General features: G+C 42.8%; 1 protein-coding gene and 1 long non-coding RNA gene across 2 annotated transcripts; both read left to right on the top strand.

The window, feature by feature from the left end:
• Positions 1–1,807: 1,807 nt before the first annotated feature.
• LOC121688120 lies at positions 1,808–7,574 on the top strand. Its single transcript, XM_042067502.1, has 7 exons — positions 1,808–1,905; positions 2,547–2,628; positions 4,131–5,872; positions 6,050–6,124; positions 6,570–6,633; positions 7,013–7,074; positions 7,400–7,574. Exons 2-6 carry the CDS (start codon positions 2,570–2,572, stop codon positions 7,056–7,058), a joined length of 1,986 nt encoding a protein of 661 aa, XP_041923436.1. The 5' UTR covers positions 1,808–1,905; positions 2,547–2,569; the 3' UTR covers positions 7,059–7,074; positions 7,400–7,574.
• A 564-nt stretch (positions 7,575–8,138) lies between these two features.
• LOC121688134 lies at positions 8,139–17,385 on the top strand. The gene is made up of 3 exons (XR_006024513.1): positions 8,139–8,452; positions 9,116–9,122; positions 17,375–17,385. It is a non-coding gene; the product is annotated as an uncharacterized LOC121688134 (long non-coding RNA).
• Positions 17,386–18,011: the final 626 nt, after the last annotated feature.

Raw genomic sequence — 18,011 nt, 5'->3', positions numbered from 1 at the left:
TGGCACATTTACAGTAAGCTTGCCATCTTCAGATACTTAGTGCTAGCCTTTAAAGATGTTTGTTTCATTCCCTTAATGTTATGGTAAAACTATTTATAAAATCACACTCTCTCTGGCCTTGGTAGCTTTTTATCAATGCTTGGCCAAATTTACTAACAGTACAAAGCCTTGGTTGTCCACTGCAGTTTCTAATGGAATTGCTGTACTGAGCAGTGCCGTGACCAGTTCTTCTTCTGACACATGCTTTTGGACACTCTGGGGTGCGTTTCCCAAAACCATAGTCGCTAACTAAGTTAACAACTTTGTTGGTTGCAATGCAATTTCTCATTGCCAACCAACTAAGTTGGTAACCCCTGAACGGCAACTGTTAGAGCTTGGCTTTATGTCATGATTGCAGAATGTCAAGATCCATTGTCTAATGGACTATTCACAAATGGCAATTACACCTAAATAACAGAACAACATTTGATGACACAAAGTGCAAAGCATGTGAGTGTCAATATCACTTAAAATGTAGTGTGCTGTGTGCTATTCTGGTTTTCCAGTGCTGTAGGCTTTTGCAGGCCAGGGACCAGGGGGGACGAATGAAACATTACCCACATTCCACTTTTGCTGAAATAATTCCTGAACGGTTATGTTCAAAGCTAAAAAAATGCAACTGTATTTGATTTTCAGTGTGGTACGACACACATATGTCTTTTTAAATTACGTTTAATTAAAAAGTGTTTCAATCATCCTGGCTCTCCCTTATGGTAGGGTGGTAAGACTAGTGAACTAGTCACTTCAAAAAGGTTCTCTGATTGGTGATGTGAAACATGAACACTCCTGTCTAAAGTTATAGTAACATTTTTGTTTGTGACCAGTTCAGAGTATGTGCTACAATAATCATGTTTTCTTTATATTTGACCCTTCTGTTGTGTTCACGGTCAAATTTGACCGATTGACAATTATTTTCTCTCAAAAAATATTGTTAATTTATTCTGACTATCATGAGGCTCCATGACTTTGTTAACACAGGGCATCTGAACACGCAAAACAAATTTCGATCATTTTTTCATAACAAGGGTGTTTTATTAAACTTTACAACACCCATGTGTATTCCCGGTCAAAAATGACTGGCCATGAAAAATGAATGGGTGAGAAAATGATCAGTGTATAAAATTGAGTCCAGGCACATACCTGACCTTGATCAGATGGACTGTATGTGTGCTTCTGCACACACACACACACACACAGACACACACAGACACACACACACACAAACACACTCCTCTTTGCTTCTATGCCAGCCCCCACTTCAACCTTTCCCCAATAGAATCTTCCCCTTTCAAGTCAGATGAGCTCAGGTCAGTGAGGCCTGTAGGCCATAAATAGCAAATGGAAGTTCAAAACTGGTAATATCCAATAGAACTTAAGTTGATACAAAGGTCTATCACAACATTAGATGATAATACAGTATATGTGTTACTATGGATTTATAACAAGTTTTAATGCAGCAGTCATTTTTTACCGGGAACACAAAACGAATAAACATGAAACAAACACAACAGGGTTACCAACTGTCTGCGACTAACAGCTCCACTGCTGGAAAGATTTCTAGGGCAAACACTGGGAAGTAAAAGTACCAGATTTGTTCCAACCATTCACTCAACACAAATCAGTCTTCAGTCAGGTACATCAGCTAGTGATATTGCCCGTGTTAAGAGCACAGGTAGAAACAATAGACTTTACAATAATAATGGGTCCCCATGTTCCAGCTGGACTAGCGCAGACGTGAAACTTAAGTGTGTAAAAGTGAAAGCAAACTCAAGAAAATTACTTCGGTCCGTGTATAAGGAAGTCAAACTTCGAATAGGGAGCTCAAAGAAACCTCTGCGAGTTTTTGTGGATCTGATTTTGGACAAGGTTTGTTTTGTTTGTTTTGTTATCATAGCATGAGATAAAGTAAAGTTGAAGTTAAAGTTGTGTAGCCAATAGGATATTTATTTCGAAAATAGGCCGCTTGCTAGATTTGTTGCTGAAAGGAATTGTTTGAGTTTCGTTGTGCGGGATTATAGACTTTTGGTATAGCCTATATAGACCACTGATTTTACATTAAAAGTGCATCTCTTCGATGTTCAGTATTAGCCTACTCTAGCTGATTGTGCACCACATTGCTATGGTGTCAATTTTGACATTTGTGCTCTTAGATGTGGGCCTAACCAGTGATTAGCATTGTAGCAAAATAAAAATAAACTGTAACGATAGCCTACATAATCTAACAGTAATCATTGATTACACACTGTTCGTTTGTAGCTAATCAAGCCAGTATAACTCGAAGAAAAGCAAAACAGTTTTTTGGCTACAGGAAGCTTATTAACTAGGAAAACAAGACAATCGACGGAAGATGGCAAGACAAAAATAAAGTTACAATGTTTCTGTCATGGACTGTGTTCTAGTGATTGCTATTTCTCAAGATGCCCTAGTATGCTCATTCCTTTTTGACAGTGCTCTTGTGAACATTCAGTTGCTGTGATATAATAGTATGACGGACTCCTCTCTCATAGGGTGAAGAAAATAGCCAGCTATAATGTTGGCGGAGATTCTTCTTGCTACATGTATGTGGATATTCTACATCCTCCTGGAAAGGTAGGCCGCATAGACTACAAGCTTTTTTGGGTCATTCGCTCATTCTACAGGAACGTCCACCTTTGGCATGACAAAATGTTGAAAATTTGATTCATTTTTCTAACATATAAAATAATGCCACATTCACTGCTTTGCAGCGATCTAATGTCACACATCAATGATGGCGCCCGTGGAGACACACATTGTGAATTGTAAAACAAGCTAAAACACTAACCCCTAATACGTTGTTTTCCCTCCTCTGATTTATTTATATAGGCAAGCAGGCTGGACAGTCAAATTGCCTCTTTAAAATAAAATCTAACCCCCTCTCAACTCCCTGCAGCCATGGTGGGGCCTGGGGCCTTTTCCAGAAAGCAGGTTTAGTTTAAAAATCTGAGTTTGTTATCAGTGAAAAGAGGGAAACTCTTAAACATTGGGTCAGTTACCACAATAACTGACTCTGTGAACATAACCTGCTCCTATCAAGTTTTCTGTAACAAACCCAGTGTTTCTCCTCATACTGAGCAGTTATTGGACTTTGTTGTCATTTTCTCCTTTATCAGTCCGACGCAAGGCCAAATTAATTTGCATAGGCTATAGAATAGAATAGAATAGAATAGAATAGAACAAATCTTTAATGTCCACCAAGGTGGAAATGTTCCTTTGGCTCACCAGACATACAGGATAGATAAACACGCAGACAACATCTCAGACATAGTAAGTGAAGTATTAAAAGATGAATAAATATTAGGATAAAAAAGAATAAATATGCTTACATACATTAAAATAGCAGCTCAGTTTGTCACTTGGTTTGGTTGAGGATACTGATGGCATTTGGATTGACCGCCACAATTACACTCTGAAGTGACTCCCAGACTTCATACTGTCAGTGTATATTTGAGTCAGGTGTTTTTGGGGTTTCTCTACTATTTTGCTAGCCATTGACACTATTCTGTTTAGCTTGTTCTTGGATTTGCAGCTTAAATGGCCAAACCCAGCAGTTTTTAGTCATTTTTTAAGTCACTGGCCAGGAAATACAGTGCTTATATAACAATTACTGCACAAACATTTGTATAGCATAAACAAATGTTACCTCCTTCTCTCTCAATCAAAAAAGCCCTATGTTGTACAATACGATACAACTTTATTTGTCAGTTTGTGCTGAAATTCTTTTTGCATCCCTGGGCAGCTTATTTAAGGATAGGAGGACAGAAACAATACATACTGTACATGTACTGTAAGACATAGTAGCATCAGTAGACAGGCATGTAAACATACTGTACATGTAGGACATAAAGCATCAACAGACAAACATGAAACTTAGCCACACATGACAGTGATTGTAATCTAACGGAATTCTTCTTTGCCACCCCCTCCTATGTCTTTCCTTTCATGAAGCTACATGCTGACATCAGACATATGATGGGGGTTTTCCTGGACAAAACAAGCAAAAATATGTTTGCATTTGAATAGCCAAATTCCATGATTTTAATACATTCTGTGTTGTTCTGTATACTTTTCAGGATGTCTCTTAAATGGCACAAACCACCTTCTGAGCTGAAGGTCGTTCTGCTGGGTGAGGAGTGGGTAGGGAAAACCTCAGCTGGAAACACCATCATGGGCTTCCACGATTTCCCTGTGACCTACAGCACAGAGCAAGTGACCCGAAGGAGCAGAATGCTGGATGGCAGGCTCATCACAATAGTGGACACCCCTGGCTGGGACCCCCAATCTTCTCCAGATACTCCTCACCGTATCCTAGAGAGAGCCTGTGGGAGTGCTGCACAAGGGGGGCTAGAAGGCCCTCATGTCTTCCTGCTAACTCTCCCAGTCTGCCTTGATGCTGAGTGGAATAAGAAAGTTGCTGGAAGACTGCAAGGGTTGTTTGGGAAGAAAATGTGGCAGCACACCATCCTGCTCTTTACCAGGGCACACCTACTGGGTAGTAAGAGTATCAAGCAGCATCTGCAGGGTAAGGGGAAAGCCCTACAAGTCCTGGTCGAGAAGTGTGAGCATAGGTACCATGCCCTCGATAACATCAACACAGTGAATGCAGCACAGGTGAAGGATCTCCTAGTGAAGATGGAGTGGATGGTGGAAGAAAATGGTGGAAGGAGTTTCTGCATAGATCAGGAGTTTGGCCTGTTGGAGCAACGCTCAGGACAAGTAGTGAAGATGGCTGGTCAGGAGGAGACTTTTAACACAAATGAGAGAGAGGAGGTAGAGTTCATGAGGCTACTGGAGTTGGTCAAGAGACAACTGGTTGATCACGAAGAGAAGAGGTGGCGGGAAAGCTACAGAGGAGAGCCAACAGGACAGGGCTGTGGGATCATGGGAGTTGGAGAGGAGGAACCGTATGGAATGAAGGAAGATGATGAGCATGCTGGTGAGGGGACTGAATTTGCAGACGGACAGTGTGATGAATCTGAGCACGAGTCCGAGAAACTTGAGCTGGAGGAAGTGGTTGAATCTGTTCTTGATGAACAGTCGTGGACCGTTCATGAAGACGAGGAAATGAAGGTCTTAAGGAATGGGTTGCTATCTGCCTTAGATCCTCATGGTGTGGAGGGTAGGAAGTTGAAGGGGCATCACTACTTCATTGAAATAGATAGAGAGATTGAGACATCACCAGCAGAAAGTACAGAATTGGAGACTAAAAATGAAGGTGTGGAGAATGAGCCATGCTGTTTGTTAGACACCAGCGAGGATGGTCAGGCAACATACCAAAAGCAAGCATTCGATCCACAGTTTACAGTAGAGACTACAACTGACGATTGTCATAATGCCCCAGGAAACATAAAACCTAAAAACCAAAAGAAAGGAAGTGGTGTGCCTGAAGACAGCAAACAGATGGTGGGAATTAAGGTTCTCAACCACATATATCCACATGATATCGAGGGCGTCCTGGCTTCCATGTCTCCAGAAGAAAATGCTCAAGAGAGGTCTGTTGGAGAGAGCACTGAGGACAAAGGAAATAATGATAGTAAGGACATTTGGACAAATGCTCCTGTGCACCCACCCATGGAGGAGAAACTCAAGAGTCCAGCCACAGGCAACAACATGCTTCAGTGTACCAAACACCACATCCAGGAGGAAGAGAATGCTTATGAGGATAGAAAATATGAAGGAATCCTGGAGAAAGAATGTGATGGCAATGAAAGCAATGATGAGTCTATCGGTGACAAAGGCGAGGCCAAAAAGCAGCGAAGTTCAAACACGATCCATAAAAGGAGCCGCAGCTTTGACTTTGTACATGATTTTACAGGTAGGTTTATTTTAATCCTCTAAAGTATTCAATTCAATTCAATTCAGTTAGATACCATAAAATACTTTAGTTTACTGTACTCTAAATAAGACATTACATTGCTTAAGACTCTGACATATTGAACTGAAATGATTTAATTGACATATGAAATTACTTACTTTTCCATTTTTCTTTCAGGAGTAAAAGCAGGAAGAGTAAAGACACAGAGCTTGAGAAGAAGTCGAAGCCTGGAGAGATATGATAAATTTAACAGTATGTAAAATTTATTTCCATTCTCTAGTCCTAAAATATGTTCTGTCTCAGTGCAACAACACCCAAAAGATGGCTGATGCTGTCGATAAAACTAGTGAGCAAACAACCAACTGTAATCACCAAGAGCACAATTGATGATAAATTCTAGAACTAGCTCGCAAACTCATGCAAACTAGAACACAAAACTAGAACAGTGAAGAGCAAAGGCGAGTAAGGGACATGTGTGGTGTGGTGTGTTGTGGACATGGGACAGGTGTATTAATCTCTCCCTCAGATGACCATCATAATGACCCTAAGGATGCAGTAAAAACAAAGTTATGGAAACTAGATATCTACTGGTACATAGTGTATCAGCAAACTGTAAAAACCTGCATCATGAGGCATTCAGATTACATTGGTTTCCATTGTCCCTGTTTGTGTATCACTAATGAGACTCTTTTTTCAGAGGAAGACAACATGGCAGGACAGCCAAAAATACCACATGGACAAAATTATTCAAAAAGGGAACGGTACACACACACACACACACACACACACACACACACACACACACACACACACACACACACATGCAGGCATGCAACACACACACACACACCCACACGCACACACACACACACACACACACACACACACACACACACACACATGCATGCATGCGACACACACAGCCACACCCACACACCCACACACACACACACACACACACACACACATGCACACACATTTTGATTTGTTATCAAATCTGGTGGTGATTGTAATGGTTGTGAGTTTAGTTCCTAGATTTGTTATTTTCACTTTGAAAGGCTTTGCTTGTGGAAGCATGTCAAAGATGTTGCAAACCCACCTGGTAATATTTACTGTATGTTTCTGTGTTCATGTTTGCAGCGGTAGGCAACAGCGCACCTTGGCAAGAGGGAGAGGACTGGTCTGAAAGGTCTGCTCAGGAAGTAAGTAAGCATTTCAGTTAACTCAAATTTAACTTAAACATACAGCTGTTTTGTTTGAGGACATCACATGCACAGTCTCCAGTCTGCATTTCAGGACCATGGCCAGTTCAAACATTCACACACATGCAAAAGTCTTCCACATGGGCGAAACTGGATTTCAGTAGTACAGGTCCAGTGAAAGACTTTAGTAAACAGGCTGGCATCTGAACCCTTATCACCTTGTAGGCCTCTAATGGGAATATAACACTGATTGTATTACTCTAGTTGCACAAACACTTATATATGAAAGTTGATTGCAAATGTTATTTGAATTGTTTGGTTGAAGGAAATGGAGCTGGTTGAAGCAGACAGCGGATTAAGGAGGGCCACTTCTCTATGCAGGGGAAAACAGAAGATTTGACCATTTGAACTGAAAAGAAATGCTGTAGTGTTATACCGGGCAACGTATTGACCGATTTCTATTAACCTAATCTTATCTCTCTCTGGCTGTGTCCGAAACTGAAAAAAAAAAAAAAACTTTCTTCTAAGATAGCATTTGGTAGCAGTAAGGCATCCAGGCATGTCTGAATCAAATATTTCTATACAATTCTGCCTTCTAAGATTTTAAGATATGAATTTTGAAGGTAGCTTACATGTACATGTATACTTCATGCTGCCTTCAACTAAAGATTCTTAGAACATCTCTGCTTCAACTCCCACTGATTAAGTCAGCTGTCGGTATCCTGGTGACGAGATTCTGTATTGCTACTGTATCTTGTTAGGCGGTCCAAAACAAAGTTCATAGGTATTACCTTGATGCCTGCTACTGCAAGTGACTCGTTAGACAGTTGAAGGCAGCAAGGTAGCTGGCAACTGCCTTCCGTTACGGATAGATCCTGTATATCTATCAACGTATCTATCCTGTCAGTAGCCTGGGTGTTCCCATGCTGCCTTGCGCGCGATTTGATTCACGCTTCTAAGGCAGCCTGGAGACCATGGAGCAAATTTTCGCCTGAGATAGGGAACCAATCACAGAACAGGGGGGAAAGCAAGACGATGATGAGCTATGCACAGACGCATTTGATAGACATCCGTGGCACCCAATAAACGGATCTGGGCATTTTTTTCAAATACGAGAAAATGAACGTTTGGTTCCCAGACCACGTCTCATTGAGAAGTGGTGGCGCTAGCCAGGCTACCCTGTCAGTTTACTTCCTCTTTTAATGCTCTTTATTCTCTTGTTTATTACCTGATGAATACTACACCCTAACCTTATATAGAACCTTATAACACATATAAAAATGTATACATTTTGTTTTGAGAGAGATACATATATTAAGTCATAAAATCAGTAGATGTATATCATTAGATCTACATTATCATGAACTACATGTTTCATGTTTCATGTTTATGCATTTTTTTTGTATTGTCCAATAAAATACCATATATTCCACTGCAGTAGTTTGAAATGTTTCAGTTGGTGGTACATCTGAGTAGAAATGTCATCAATAGCACCTCTATAGCAGTGGTTCTTAAACTTTTTGTCTGGCGACCCCCCAAAAAACACGGATCAAGTCTCATGACCCCCTTCTCTTTAACTTTCGGAATTTGGTATGGAAATGTTGCGAGATGGGCATTGGAAGCAGAGTCAGACAATTTCTTCTCTCATAGGTAGGCTAAAGTATGTCAACACAAAAGGCATTAATGTCAGTGGCAGCCTTTGACTAAAAACCTTAGAGAACACCTGTCAGAGAGCACATAGTAGAGCACATTCCTTTGGCCATGGCAGTCATTTTCATGTGGTAGCTAAGAGGAGCCTGTACAAAATAGCTTCCTAAATATGGCAATTACAGTATACAGTGTGTGTGTGTGTGTGGGTGCGCGCGTGTGTGTGTGTGCGTGCGTGTGTGTGTATGTGTGTATTCTGTCTGTGTCTGTGTGTGTGTGTGTGCATGTATGCTTGTGTGTGTCTTTATTTATATTGCAGTAAAATGTGGTTGCCATGTGGAGGTTGGACAAAATCATCTGCCCCCAGTAAGTTTGCCCCCAACAATACAATAAGGTAATGTGTGTGCCTGGGTCATTGTGACTTCTCTCCGCACATGATGAAGTGTTCCCTGGGTGGACCCCAGCCTCTCTTAACTCAGTGGTTGGCCAAAGCCAGTGAGGCCTTATCATAACTGGTGGACACAGCCCTATATAAATCCGCCACCCCCCCACCCTACCCCCAGAGCAGACGAGTGGTCTGCACTGGCCACATTTGTGGCCGCTGCTAGCGCCGCCGAGAGTAATCCATCAGCACAGCAAAGCAAACAATAACCGCGCCACTTGGCCAGCGCGCGGAGCACAGAGCTGAGAGGGTCCCTGGTGTCCAGCTTAATAGCGTAGATTTGGACCAGGCAGCGGAGTCTGTATTTGTTTTATGAAGCAAACAAGAGTGAGTTCACCAGCCAAGCAACGGGTCCCCATTCTGTTCTGATGGCTGAGTGAGTCATTGCATTATACCGCTCAGCTGCATAGAAAGTGTTTATTACCTGTGCGTTAAATGTATGTGTGTCTGTTCTAGGGAGTGTTATATAGGATACTGTAGGTCCTAATGCATTCAGGATAAAAGATGCATACAAAAGACACCCTCCTTTCAACATGGTGACACCAAGACCTTTCTGGATGTTATTAGAGAAGGTTTTTGTAGTTAATAATAAAACTAGTTTTTTGTGCGTCATCAGCTGAAAGGAGAGCCTGATCATTAGACCACATCCCTGTAGAGCTAATGGTACCTACCTGCACGTTGTCTTTTCACCTCTAGGTGGCAACGTTGGGCCTATTTCACTGAAGCTGCTTCCAAAAAGCCCTGAGTATCTAAACACCATCCAGTTGATCTTGCTAATGGATAACTGCACTCAGACTGCACCTCTGTGTTTGCAGAGGCTTAGATTACTGTGTGGAGGTGAAAGCACACTGATTGTAACTTGCAACTTGTAACTTGTCATCACTGAACACAGTTATTCCATCTTAGTTGAGTGTTGTTGTTATAGCCAATTCCATCTGCCAAACCAGCCGTTGGACAGGTTTTGTTTATGTCTGTGTGTCTAGTGTGTGTGTGTGTGTGTGTGTGTGTGTGTGTGTGTGTGTGTGTGTGAGAGAGAGAGTGTGTGAGTGTGTGTGTGTGTGTGTGTGTGTGTGTGTGTGTGTGTGTGTGTGAGAGAGAGAGAGAGTGTGAGTGTGTGTGTGTGCGCTTGCATAGTTGTTTGTTTCCCTCACTTTCATTCCCCATCAGCTGCACTGTAACCCTTTTGGCGGTGGTGTGTACGTATGGTGTGTCTGCCTGGTGTGTGTGCCTGGGGTGTGTGTAATATGGTGTGTCTGCCTGGTGTGTGTCTCACCCAATCCCACCACTGACTGGCAGAGGTACCAGCACCCATTAGTGAAGCCATTCATCTCCATTCTCTACAAAGAGCACCTCACTCATGTACAGACATACAGACAGACAGAGAGATGTGTGTGTGTGTGTGTGTGTGTGTGTGTGTGTGTGTGTGTGTGTGTGTGTGTGTGTGTGTGTATGCGCGCGTGTGTGTGTACGTGTGTATGTGTGAGGGGTTTGTGTCCATACCCTTTCAGAAAGCAATGGCAGCACCTCATTCATACATAAAAGCATGTGTGTGTGAGTGTGTGTGTGTGTGTGTGTGTGTATTCCTTCCAAGCTTCCAAGACTCTGGGAAGGATGCGACTGCAACCTGAGAAAGCCCTGTATGGACAACCTTACCGTACATACAGTAAGCCACTGTAGACAGAACAAGCTTTGATCTTTGAACTATAATGTGTGAGACAGGCCTCATCTACCCCCTGCAGCACCCCCCCCCCCACATCTCTCATCTCCACTTGCCGTACTCTCTGCAGCCGCCCCCACAACGTGCCTGCATGGCCAGAGTGCAGTGCTCTGGTGCAGACAAGGTCTATTGAGCACGAGCAGAAAGCTGCTGAAATGACAAGAGTGCAACAGGATAGATGGTGACAAGCGAACAATGGGGGAGATTATTCTTTTGAGCATGGTGTGTGGGGAAACATTAAAGCGTCTGTGTGTGTGTGTGTGGTGTTTGTGTTTGTTTGTTGGCAAATGCTTGGCTCTTTGTGTGTGTGTGTGTGTGTGTGTGTGTGTGTGTGTGTGTGTGTGTGTGTGTGTGTGTGTGTAAACGCTCTCTCTGAGACAATACAACAGACTCCCTTTTTCACTCTCCATGTGGTTTCCTTGCACTGAAAACTCCTCATTCTTGCCGGCACTGATTGATTTCATGTAATATTCAGGGACGCTTTTTGCAGCATCGTGCTAATAGCAGCTCAGCCCCCTGAAGGGTGCGCCAGGCTATTGGGCCAATTACAGTGCTGTGTGGGCCACAGCAATCACAATTACAATATGAAAATGACTCACTCCCTGATGTATGAATGCGTGTGTGTGTGTGTGTGTGTGTGTGTGTGTGTGTACTGTATGTGTGTGAGTAAAGGATGTTATATTAACTTTGCTAGCAAAATGAGTTAAAAAATCACTTTCATAGACCTGATCTTGGAGACTTTTTCTCGGATAAGGGAAACCATGAGCCTACAGGCATTCAACAAGCACAACAGATGACACTAACAACTACTTACTCATAATAATTTATGGATATATGCCATGCTGAATGTCCCTGCATCCACAAATAAGTTTTAGCTCATAACTGGCATGTTTATTTATAAATAGTAAGCGTGTGTGAGTGTTATTGAATTTTTTCAATAGATATGGCTGTATAGCAAGGGCTCAAATCAATGCTATATTATGGAAACATAGTTTGGAAAGCAATTTATTTGCCAATTATAGTGCCTTGAGGTTGGTAAGGCTTTTAGGAAGTCAAAGTGACCTCAACTGTAGTTCTAAAACAAGTTAGAAAAAACAAAGAAAGGGCACGCCTTGAAGGATCCCCTTCAGCAAGGCAACAGTGACTCGGCCAGGATGAAAGAGGGGAGTGGGGATCCTGAGTTGAACCCACCATTCTGCCTCTGGCATGTCCACAGTTTAGAGGGAGCTTGCACCATTACAGTCAGACACAGTGAAGCTGAGCAGAGAGAGTTGGATGTTGAACGATGGTCTGAAAGTTGTCTTTGTCATTTCCTATATTTGAATACTCTTCTTCCTTACTTTCACTCTGTGTGTGTGTGTGTGTGTGTGTGTGTGTGTGTGTGTGTGTGTGTGTGTGTGTGTATGTGTGCGTCTGTATGCGCGCGTGTGTGTGTGTGTGTGTGTGTGTGTGTGTGTGTGTGCATCTGTGTGTGTTAAAATCACATTGATTTCTGTCTACGACAGGCTACACACAACTTGTACAGACACATTATACTTCACTTGAATTTTTTTTGTTTTTTGCTTCAACATCTTATTCCTAGTTCCATTAGGAATTCCTCTTTAATGCCATAAGCACACTACGCTGCAGTGTAGTGGACAATACAATGTCCTTGGCCATTCATTGTAAAATAGATGTGGGGTTGTTTGTTTTGTATGAAACCTTCTTAGTAATTTCTGTCTGCTGGCATATTCCACCTTGACATATCTCTAGTCCTTTCTCTCTTTTCAAATCCCTGAAACTTGTAATTTGACATATTTTACATGTCTTTGGTTTAGCATACCTCCTCATTGTGTTCTCATTCAACAGCTTTGCCATTAGAGGAGGCAGAAACATGCATCAAAGGCCGCTATGCCATGGCATCTGTACGACCGGTCTCCTCAGAGGCCCGGCGCGGTGTGTAAGTGCATAATACCCTATTAGCGTGTTTCAGCCTTAGCTTCCACCTTGTGCTCAGCAGCGCTCCTGCGTAAAAAGCGCTGTGCAGTGCAGCGAGGGGTGCATTAGTCAGCCGAGCCATTATGGGTACCGCTGAACCCCTCCTCAGCCAACCTGATGCTGAGGTTGTTACTAGGCTCCCCTAATGAGGGAAAGTGTTCAAAGCACCAAGGAGCACCCAGCCTGGCTGTCAGTCCGATGCTAACAAGCGCCTGCACTGACGGGGGGAATGAAGGCACAGATCAGGAAACCTGCTTCTGTCACCTGAAGGGGAGGTGAGGGTGGAGGGTTCTCCATGGGCACCGAGAAACATGTGTGATGTGTGTGTGTTGGATATAAGTGTGTTAGTGTGTGTGTGTGTGTGTGTGTGTGTGTGTGTAGTATAGGTGTGTGAAATGGCGAACTGAGGGATATAGCCTCACTAATTGGCTGTGTTCAGTGCCTCTCAGCTGGGGAGGTTGGTCCCCAAGGGGGTGTGGGAGTGAGGGTCTGATTTGAAATGTTGGCAAAAAGTGATGTTTGAAATTTCCGTGATGGCGGAGAGAGCACTTGCGTGAGCTCTCTCATCATCACCTGTCACTCTCCGATTCAAATCTTACCTATGAGATTCTGTATTTTTCATAATTTCCAGAAGTGGAAACAACAATCACTTTAGGTCTCCATTAATATGTGAATCTGTACCCTTTTCCCTCCTACTCTAAAATCCCCCCCCCCATCCTCTTCTTTTAACATGAGGGACTAGTTTCTGCAGTGCTGAGTAGCAGTGGCTGACGTCAAAGACTATATTTCAATCAGAGAACAATAGCGTTCACCCACAGCCTCTCTGAGTCCTACAGGGTGACACAGTGGGACGAGAGTGGACTGGGCATAGTAACGGGTGTTAGGGGCATATTCACCAAAGCAATTAGGGAAGCCAGGCATCTACTTCCTGCTAGTGAAATTGCACTTTACCATTATGCAGCATCTGCTACGGTGGGTATTTCTGGGCACCATTAATTCCTCGAGCACTTATTTAAGACTGGGCTTCTGCGTTAGACTGCTGTGCTCTGCAAGTTACACGTTTGGATCAGGGTGCAGGAGCAGCTTCATAATTTAAAAGCCATTGTGTTGGTGCCCTTTTTTCCATCTAGGTCTTTTTTCTACACCCCCCCTCCCTTCTTCCTCTCCCTATTGATTTTTGAATAAAGTGTAATTTGCCAAAAACAGCATCTGCAGTCACTAGAGGCCTTGCTGCATGCTGGCACAAGCAGCCACATTCTTCACACTATTGTTCGGGAAGATAAAAGCTGCCTGCTCCCTGAACGGTTGGCATTGTCCTGGCCGTGTCTGATCCAGTCCCTTTGCTTTGAGCAGCACCAGCCCTCTAATATGGGTGCAATCAGGGTCTGATGAGGGCAGAAACTCCATGTGAAGCTAACAGTATGGAGTATTTAGATTTATTTATTTATTTATTTATTTATGACCGATACAGCATGCATAGAGGACTGCACTGCATTTATAGCTGCCTACTGATTGATGTGTGTTCAGGACAGCTTTGCAATTGCAGAGAGAGAGCGAGAGAGAGAGAGAGAGAGAAAGAGAGAGAGAGAGAGAGAGACAGACAGAGAGAGAAAAGTGCTCTACTGTGGGTCTCCTTGTTCAGTGTTCCCTCTTGTGATCATGGTGGCTCACATGTGTCCAGGCACTGTTGAATTGACTGCATGAAGATAGAAGAGGGTCAATAAAAGCATGTGCGGTCATTTGAAGAAAGTGATGCAGTGTGTGTCACTCCTTTAAGAAACTCTAATTCTAGTGACCATTGAGGTATCACATAGAACACACACTGGACCTTTGGTAGATATGAAACTAACTGAAGAGAAGAATTGCATGGGGATCACAGCTATGCTGCAATGGCAGTGCATTGCAGGCAGTGAATAAAACAAGACTATCCCACAAGTGGAATAATGGAACAGAAGTGAAATAGTCGTTTATAGTATAGATCAGTAGAGGTATGTCATATTGACTGCTAGTAAAATACAAATAGAGTAGATAGGACCATCTCTGAGAGAAACAAAATGTGAATGAATGGAATATGTAAGGTCCATTTATTTGTACATGAAATGGGAGGTGTATCACTCATTTCTTTAGAGATTTTCCCTCCTAATTACTAGCTGCCAAAAGAGAGAATGATCATTTAATCTGCCCATATTCAGAGCTAACAATCCCTCATCAGGAGATGAATATAGAGTGGCTGCAATGCCTGACGCATATCACTTTCCAACTGCTAGCTTGAAAACTGCCTTCATGAAGGTATATGACTACAACCTTTGAACCGAAATCATACTGAACAAACTATGGTTAACCTAAATGTGCTCTATAAACCTCTTTGAAACTCCAATGCTTCTTGGTGCTGTATAGCGGTTTCTCTCGATCCCATCCCTCTCCTTTCATACGTGTCAGTCCATTTTATATAATCACAGTAAGAGGCCATCGCTGAGTGATTCTCCTGGACGGAGGGCCTACAGAAGGGCACTGTTGCACTCGGAGGAGCCATTTTCATTGCCTGCAGTCTTGAAGTTTCATGCCCTCCTCCGTTTGACATTAATCTGCCCAAAGAAAGCTCATAAAAGGGGCCGAGGCAGCCGAGTCAGACACTAGCCCGTGTCACAGCCAGTACTTCCCCTGCTGCAGAATGTTGTCTCCTCTCTCTGTTTTTTTGGTGTGGTGTTTTCAGCTAGCCTAATGAGCATTGGAGTGCCAATGTGCTTTAGAGACATCTCCATGGTCCGCAGGCCTGAGGTAATGAACTGTGCTAATATTTTGCTCGTTACTTTGCATCTTTTCCCTCAAGACTTTCATTCCAAACTGGCAGTGTTGAACATGCAATCACAGGAGCATTCTAATATACTACAAGTGGTCATATGGTTATTTGTCCATGAATTATAAAAAAAAAAAGTTAAATAGCACATCTCCTATATTGAGGCAGTTAAAAAAATGTTCCTTTTGCATGCCATGTCTAATTTTTCAAATTAGTAAACATTCTGCATCTCTTTTTGAGTATGTGGATAGGCTGCTTTCCCAATGCCGTTAAAACCTCCACTTTATATGGTGCAACCATATTCTATTCACATAGAAGCAAGGGTGCCACTCCAAATCAGTTCACTAATGACAGATAGGCCCCCATGCTTGTAGGGACACTGTAGTCAGTCCTAAGTAAGGGATAATGTATTGTTCGCCGGTCGTTATTGGAAAAATAAGTCCAAACACGGCAAACAGGACCCCGACATAAAGTGTAGGGGTCTTGCTTTGTCCTTAAAGGAGAATTCCGGTGTGATATTGACCTAAAGTGTGTTGAAACATGATACTGAGTGTGAACGTATGTCTCATAGCCCATCTCGGCTTGTCCCCTGCACTGGTAGTTTACTTACAAGACGATTGAAATGCTAAACTTTGTGAAGATACTGTCTGTATAAATCGTCTTGTAAGTAGACTACCAGTGCTTTTTCAAAGTTCTCAATGTCTCGTTTTAAATGTCAGGGCCCTCGGAAGTCTACCAATGAAGTGTGGAGATACATTGAGCCTCGTAAATGGTGTAAAACAGTGATTTATTTGCATGGCTAGCCCGATGCCGAAGCACCACCATTGAAAAAGCTGTTGGTAGCATCTGCTAACTAGCGCCAGATTTTGGAGTGCAGGGGACAAGCCGAGATGGGCTATGAGACATACGTTCACACTCGGTATCATGTTTCAACACACTTTAGGTCAATATCACACCCCGAATTCTCCTTTAAGAGACTTATTTTCTGTTATCACCCGGAGAGAAGAAATACTCTTTTCTAATTGGCTGGTGGGGTGGCTATTAATTCTGAATAACAGGACACCGTTCCATATCAATGCTTATGAATGGTAACTATAACAACCATAGTAGGACGACGGTTGCAGCGCTTTAGAATCTTTTGGTTGCAGGCTTCGCAACAATGGAATCAACTGTAAACAAGCTAACTGGGCCAACGAAAGTTGTACAACAAGCTGAACTAGTGAGCTTCTTTTTAAACGGAACCGCATGTTTCCTTGCTTTACAGTGGGAACCGGGTGATAAGCGGGATAACGGCCTTCGAGGTGTGTCCAGTTATACGGAATGAATGGACTCGGAGTTTTTTGCCCCTCGCCCTCGTCCATTAATTCTGTATAACAGGACACCTCGGTGGCCGTTATCCCTTACATTATGACCAGCAAGCAATATATTTTCCTGCTTATTGCATGGCTACTTGCCAAAACCAGGGAAGAAACTTCACACAATGTGTCTTTTTAAATTATTTTGTTATCATTTTGTGGCTTCCGTCGAGAAACAAATAGAACTTGAAAGTTTCGGATGTTGCAGTATAGTACTTTCAATTAAGTTCCATTGTGATAAGTGAGCGGACTACCAGTGGAAAGACTTGAATCAGGAGCACAAAACCCGTTACCATTGCCATGGACATTGCATTGTTTTGCAGCTGTCTTTATACAGAATCATTGGACCTTCGAACATTGGGAAGGTTCATTCATGTTAATGGAACTTTCTCCACCATTCTGAGGAGCCTCCTAATAAGTCTGTGAGAAGCAAGGGTAGCGGTACTACAACAGTGCATTATTTGTTGATGGCTGACCATAGGAGTGTGGACAGCAGAAAACACTGCAGAGTACAGAGGTTTCTGAATCTCTGATGGACAGCAGCTGAAGGTTGGGGGGTGGATATTTGTATATGCCTTCATGGGGTGGGAATCTGCATTTACTGCATATAGCTTTAAATGAAAGGATGAAAGTGAATCCTTTTGTCATTTCATATGGACCGATGTGTGAGTGTGTGTATGTGTGTGCTGGGAGGTAGTTAAAAGCTGAAAAATCTCCACCTACCCAGCATACTCAAGGGCTTCAGACCAAAGCTGAGCCCCCTGAAAGGCTGCAACACCCCTCTGTGGGTGTATGGATTTGTGCAAGGAAGGAAGGGAGCGAGAAGTGAAATAACCCCCATCAACTCCAAACAGAAGTCATGTCCGATCGTTCTCTTGGCAGCAAAAATGGAGCAAACTGTTTGTACTCGCCGTAATTAATGGCCAGTCTTCTGACCTGCTGTCTGCCAGTGGTCTGTTTATTTTTCCCCCTCCTCTCCTGAGCTGTTTTCATGTTGTGCAC

This window comes from Alosa sapidissima, chromosome 17, assembly GCF_018492685.1.
Source record: "Alosa sapidissima isolate fAloSap1 chromosome 17, fAloSap1.pri, whole genome shotgun sequence".
NCBI classification, from domain to species: domain Eukaryota; kingdom Metazoa; phylum Chordata; class Actinopteri; order Clupeiformes; family Clupeidae; genus Alosa; species Alosa sapidissima.
This window is presented reverse-complemented; position numbering and strand designations above follow the sequence as displayed.

Excerpts from the sequence above, each read along its gene's own strand:
- LOC121688120 (XM_042067502.1), top strand. The coding sequence starts at position 2,570 with ATGTTGGCGGAGATTCTTCTTGCTACATGTATGTGGATATTCTACATC. Across the intron at positions 6,125-6,569 it reads GAGATATGATAAATTTAACA|AGGAAGACAACATGGCAGGA; the intron begins GTATGTAAAATT and ends CTCTTTTTTCAG. Across the intron at positions 6,634-7,012 it reads AATTATTCAAAAAGGGAACG|CGGTAGGCAACAGCGCACCT; the intron begins GTACACACACAC and ends TCATGTTTGCAG.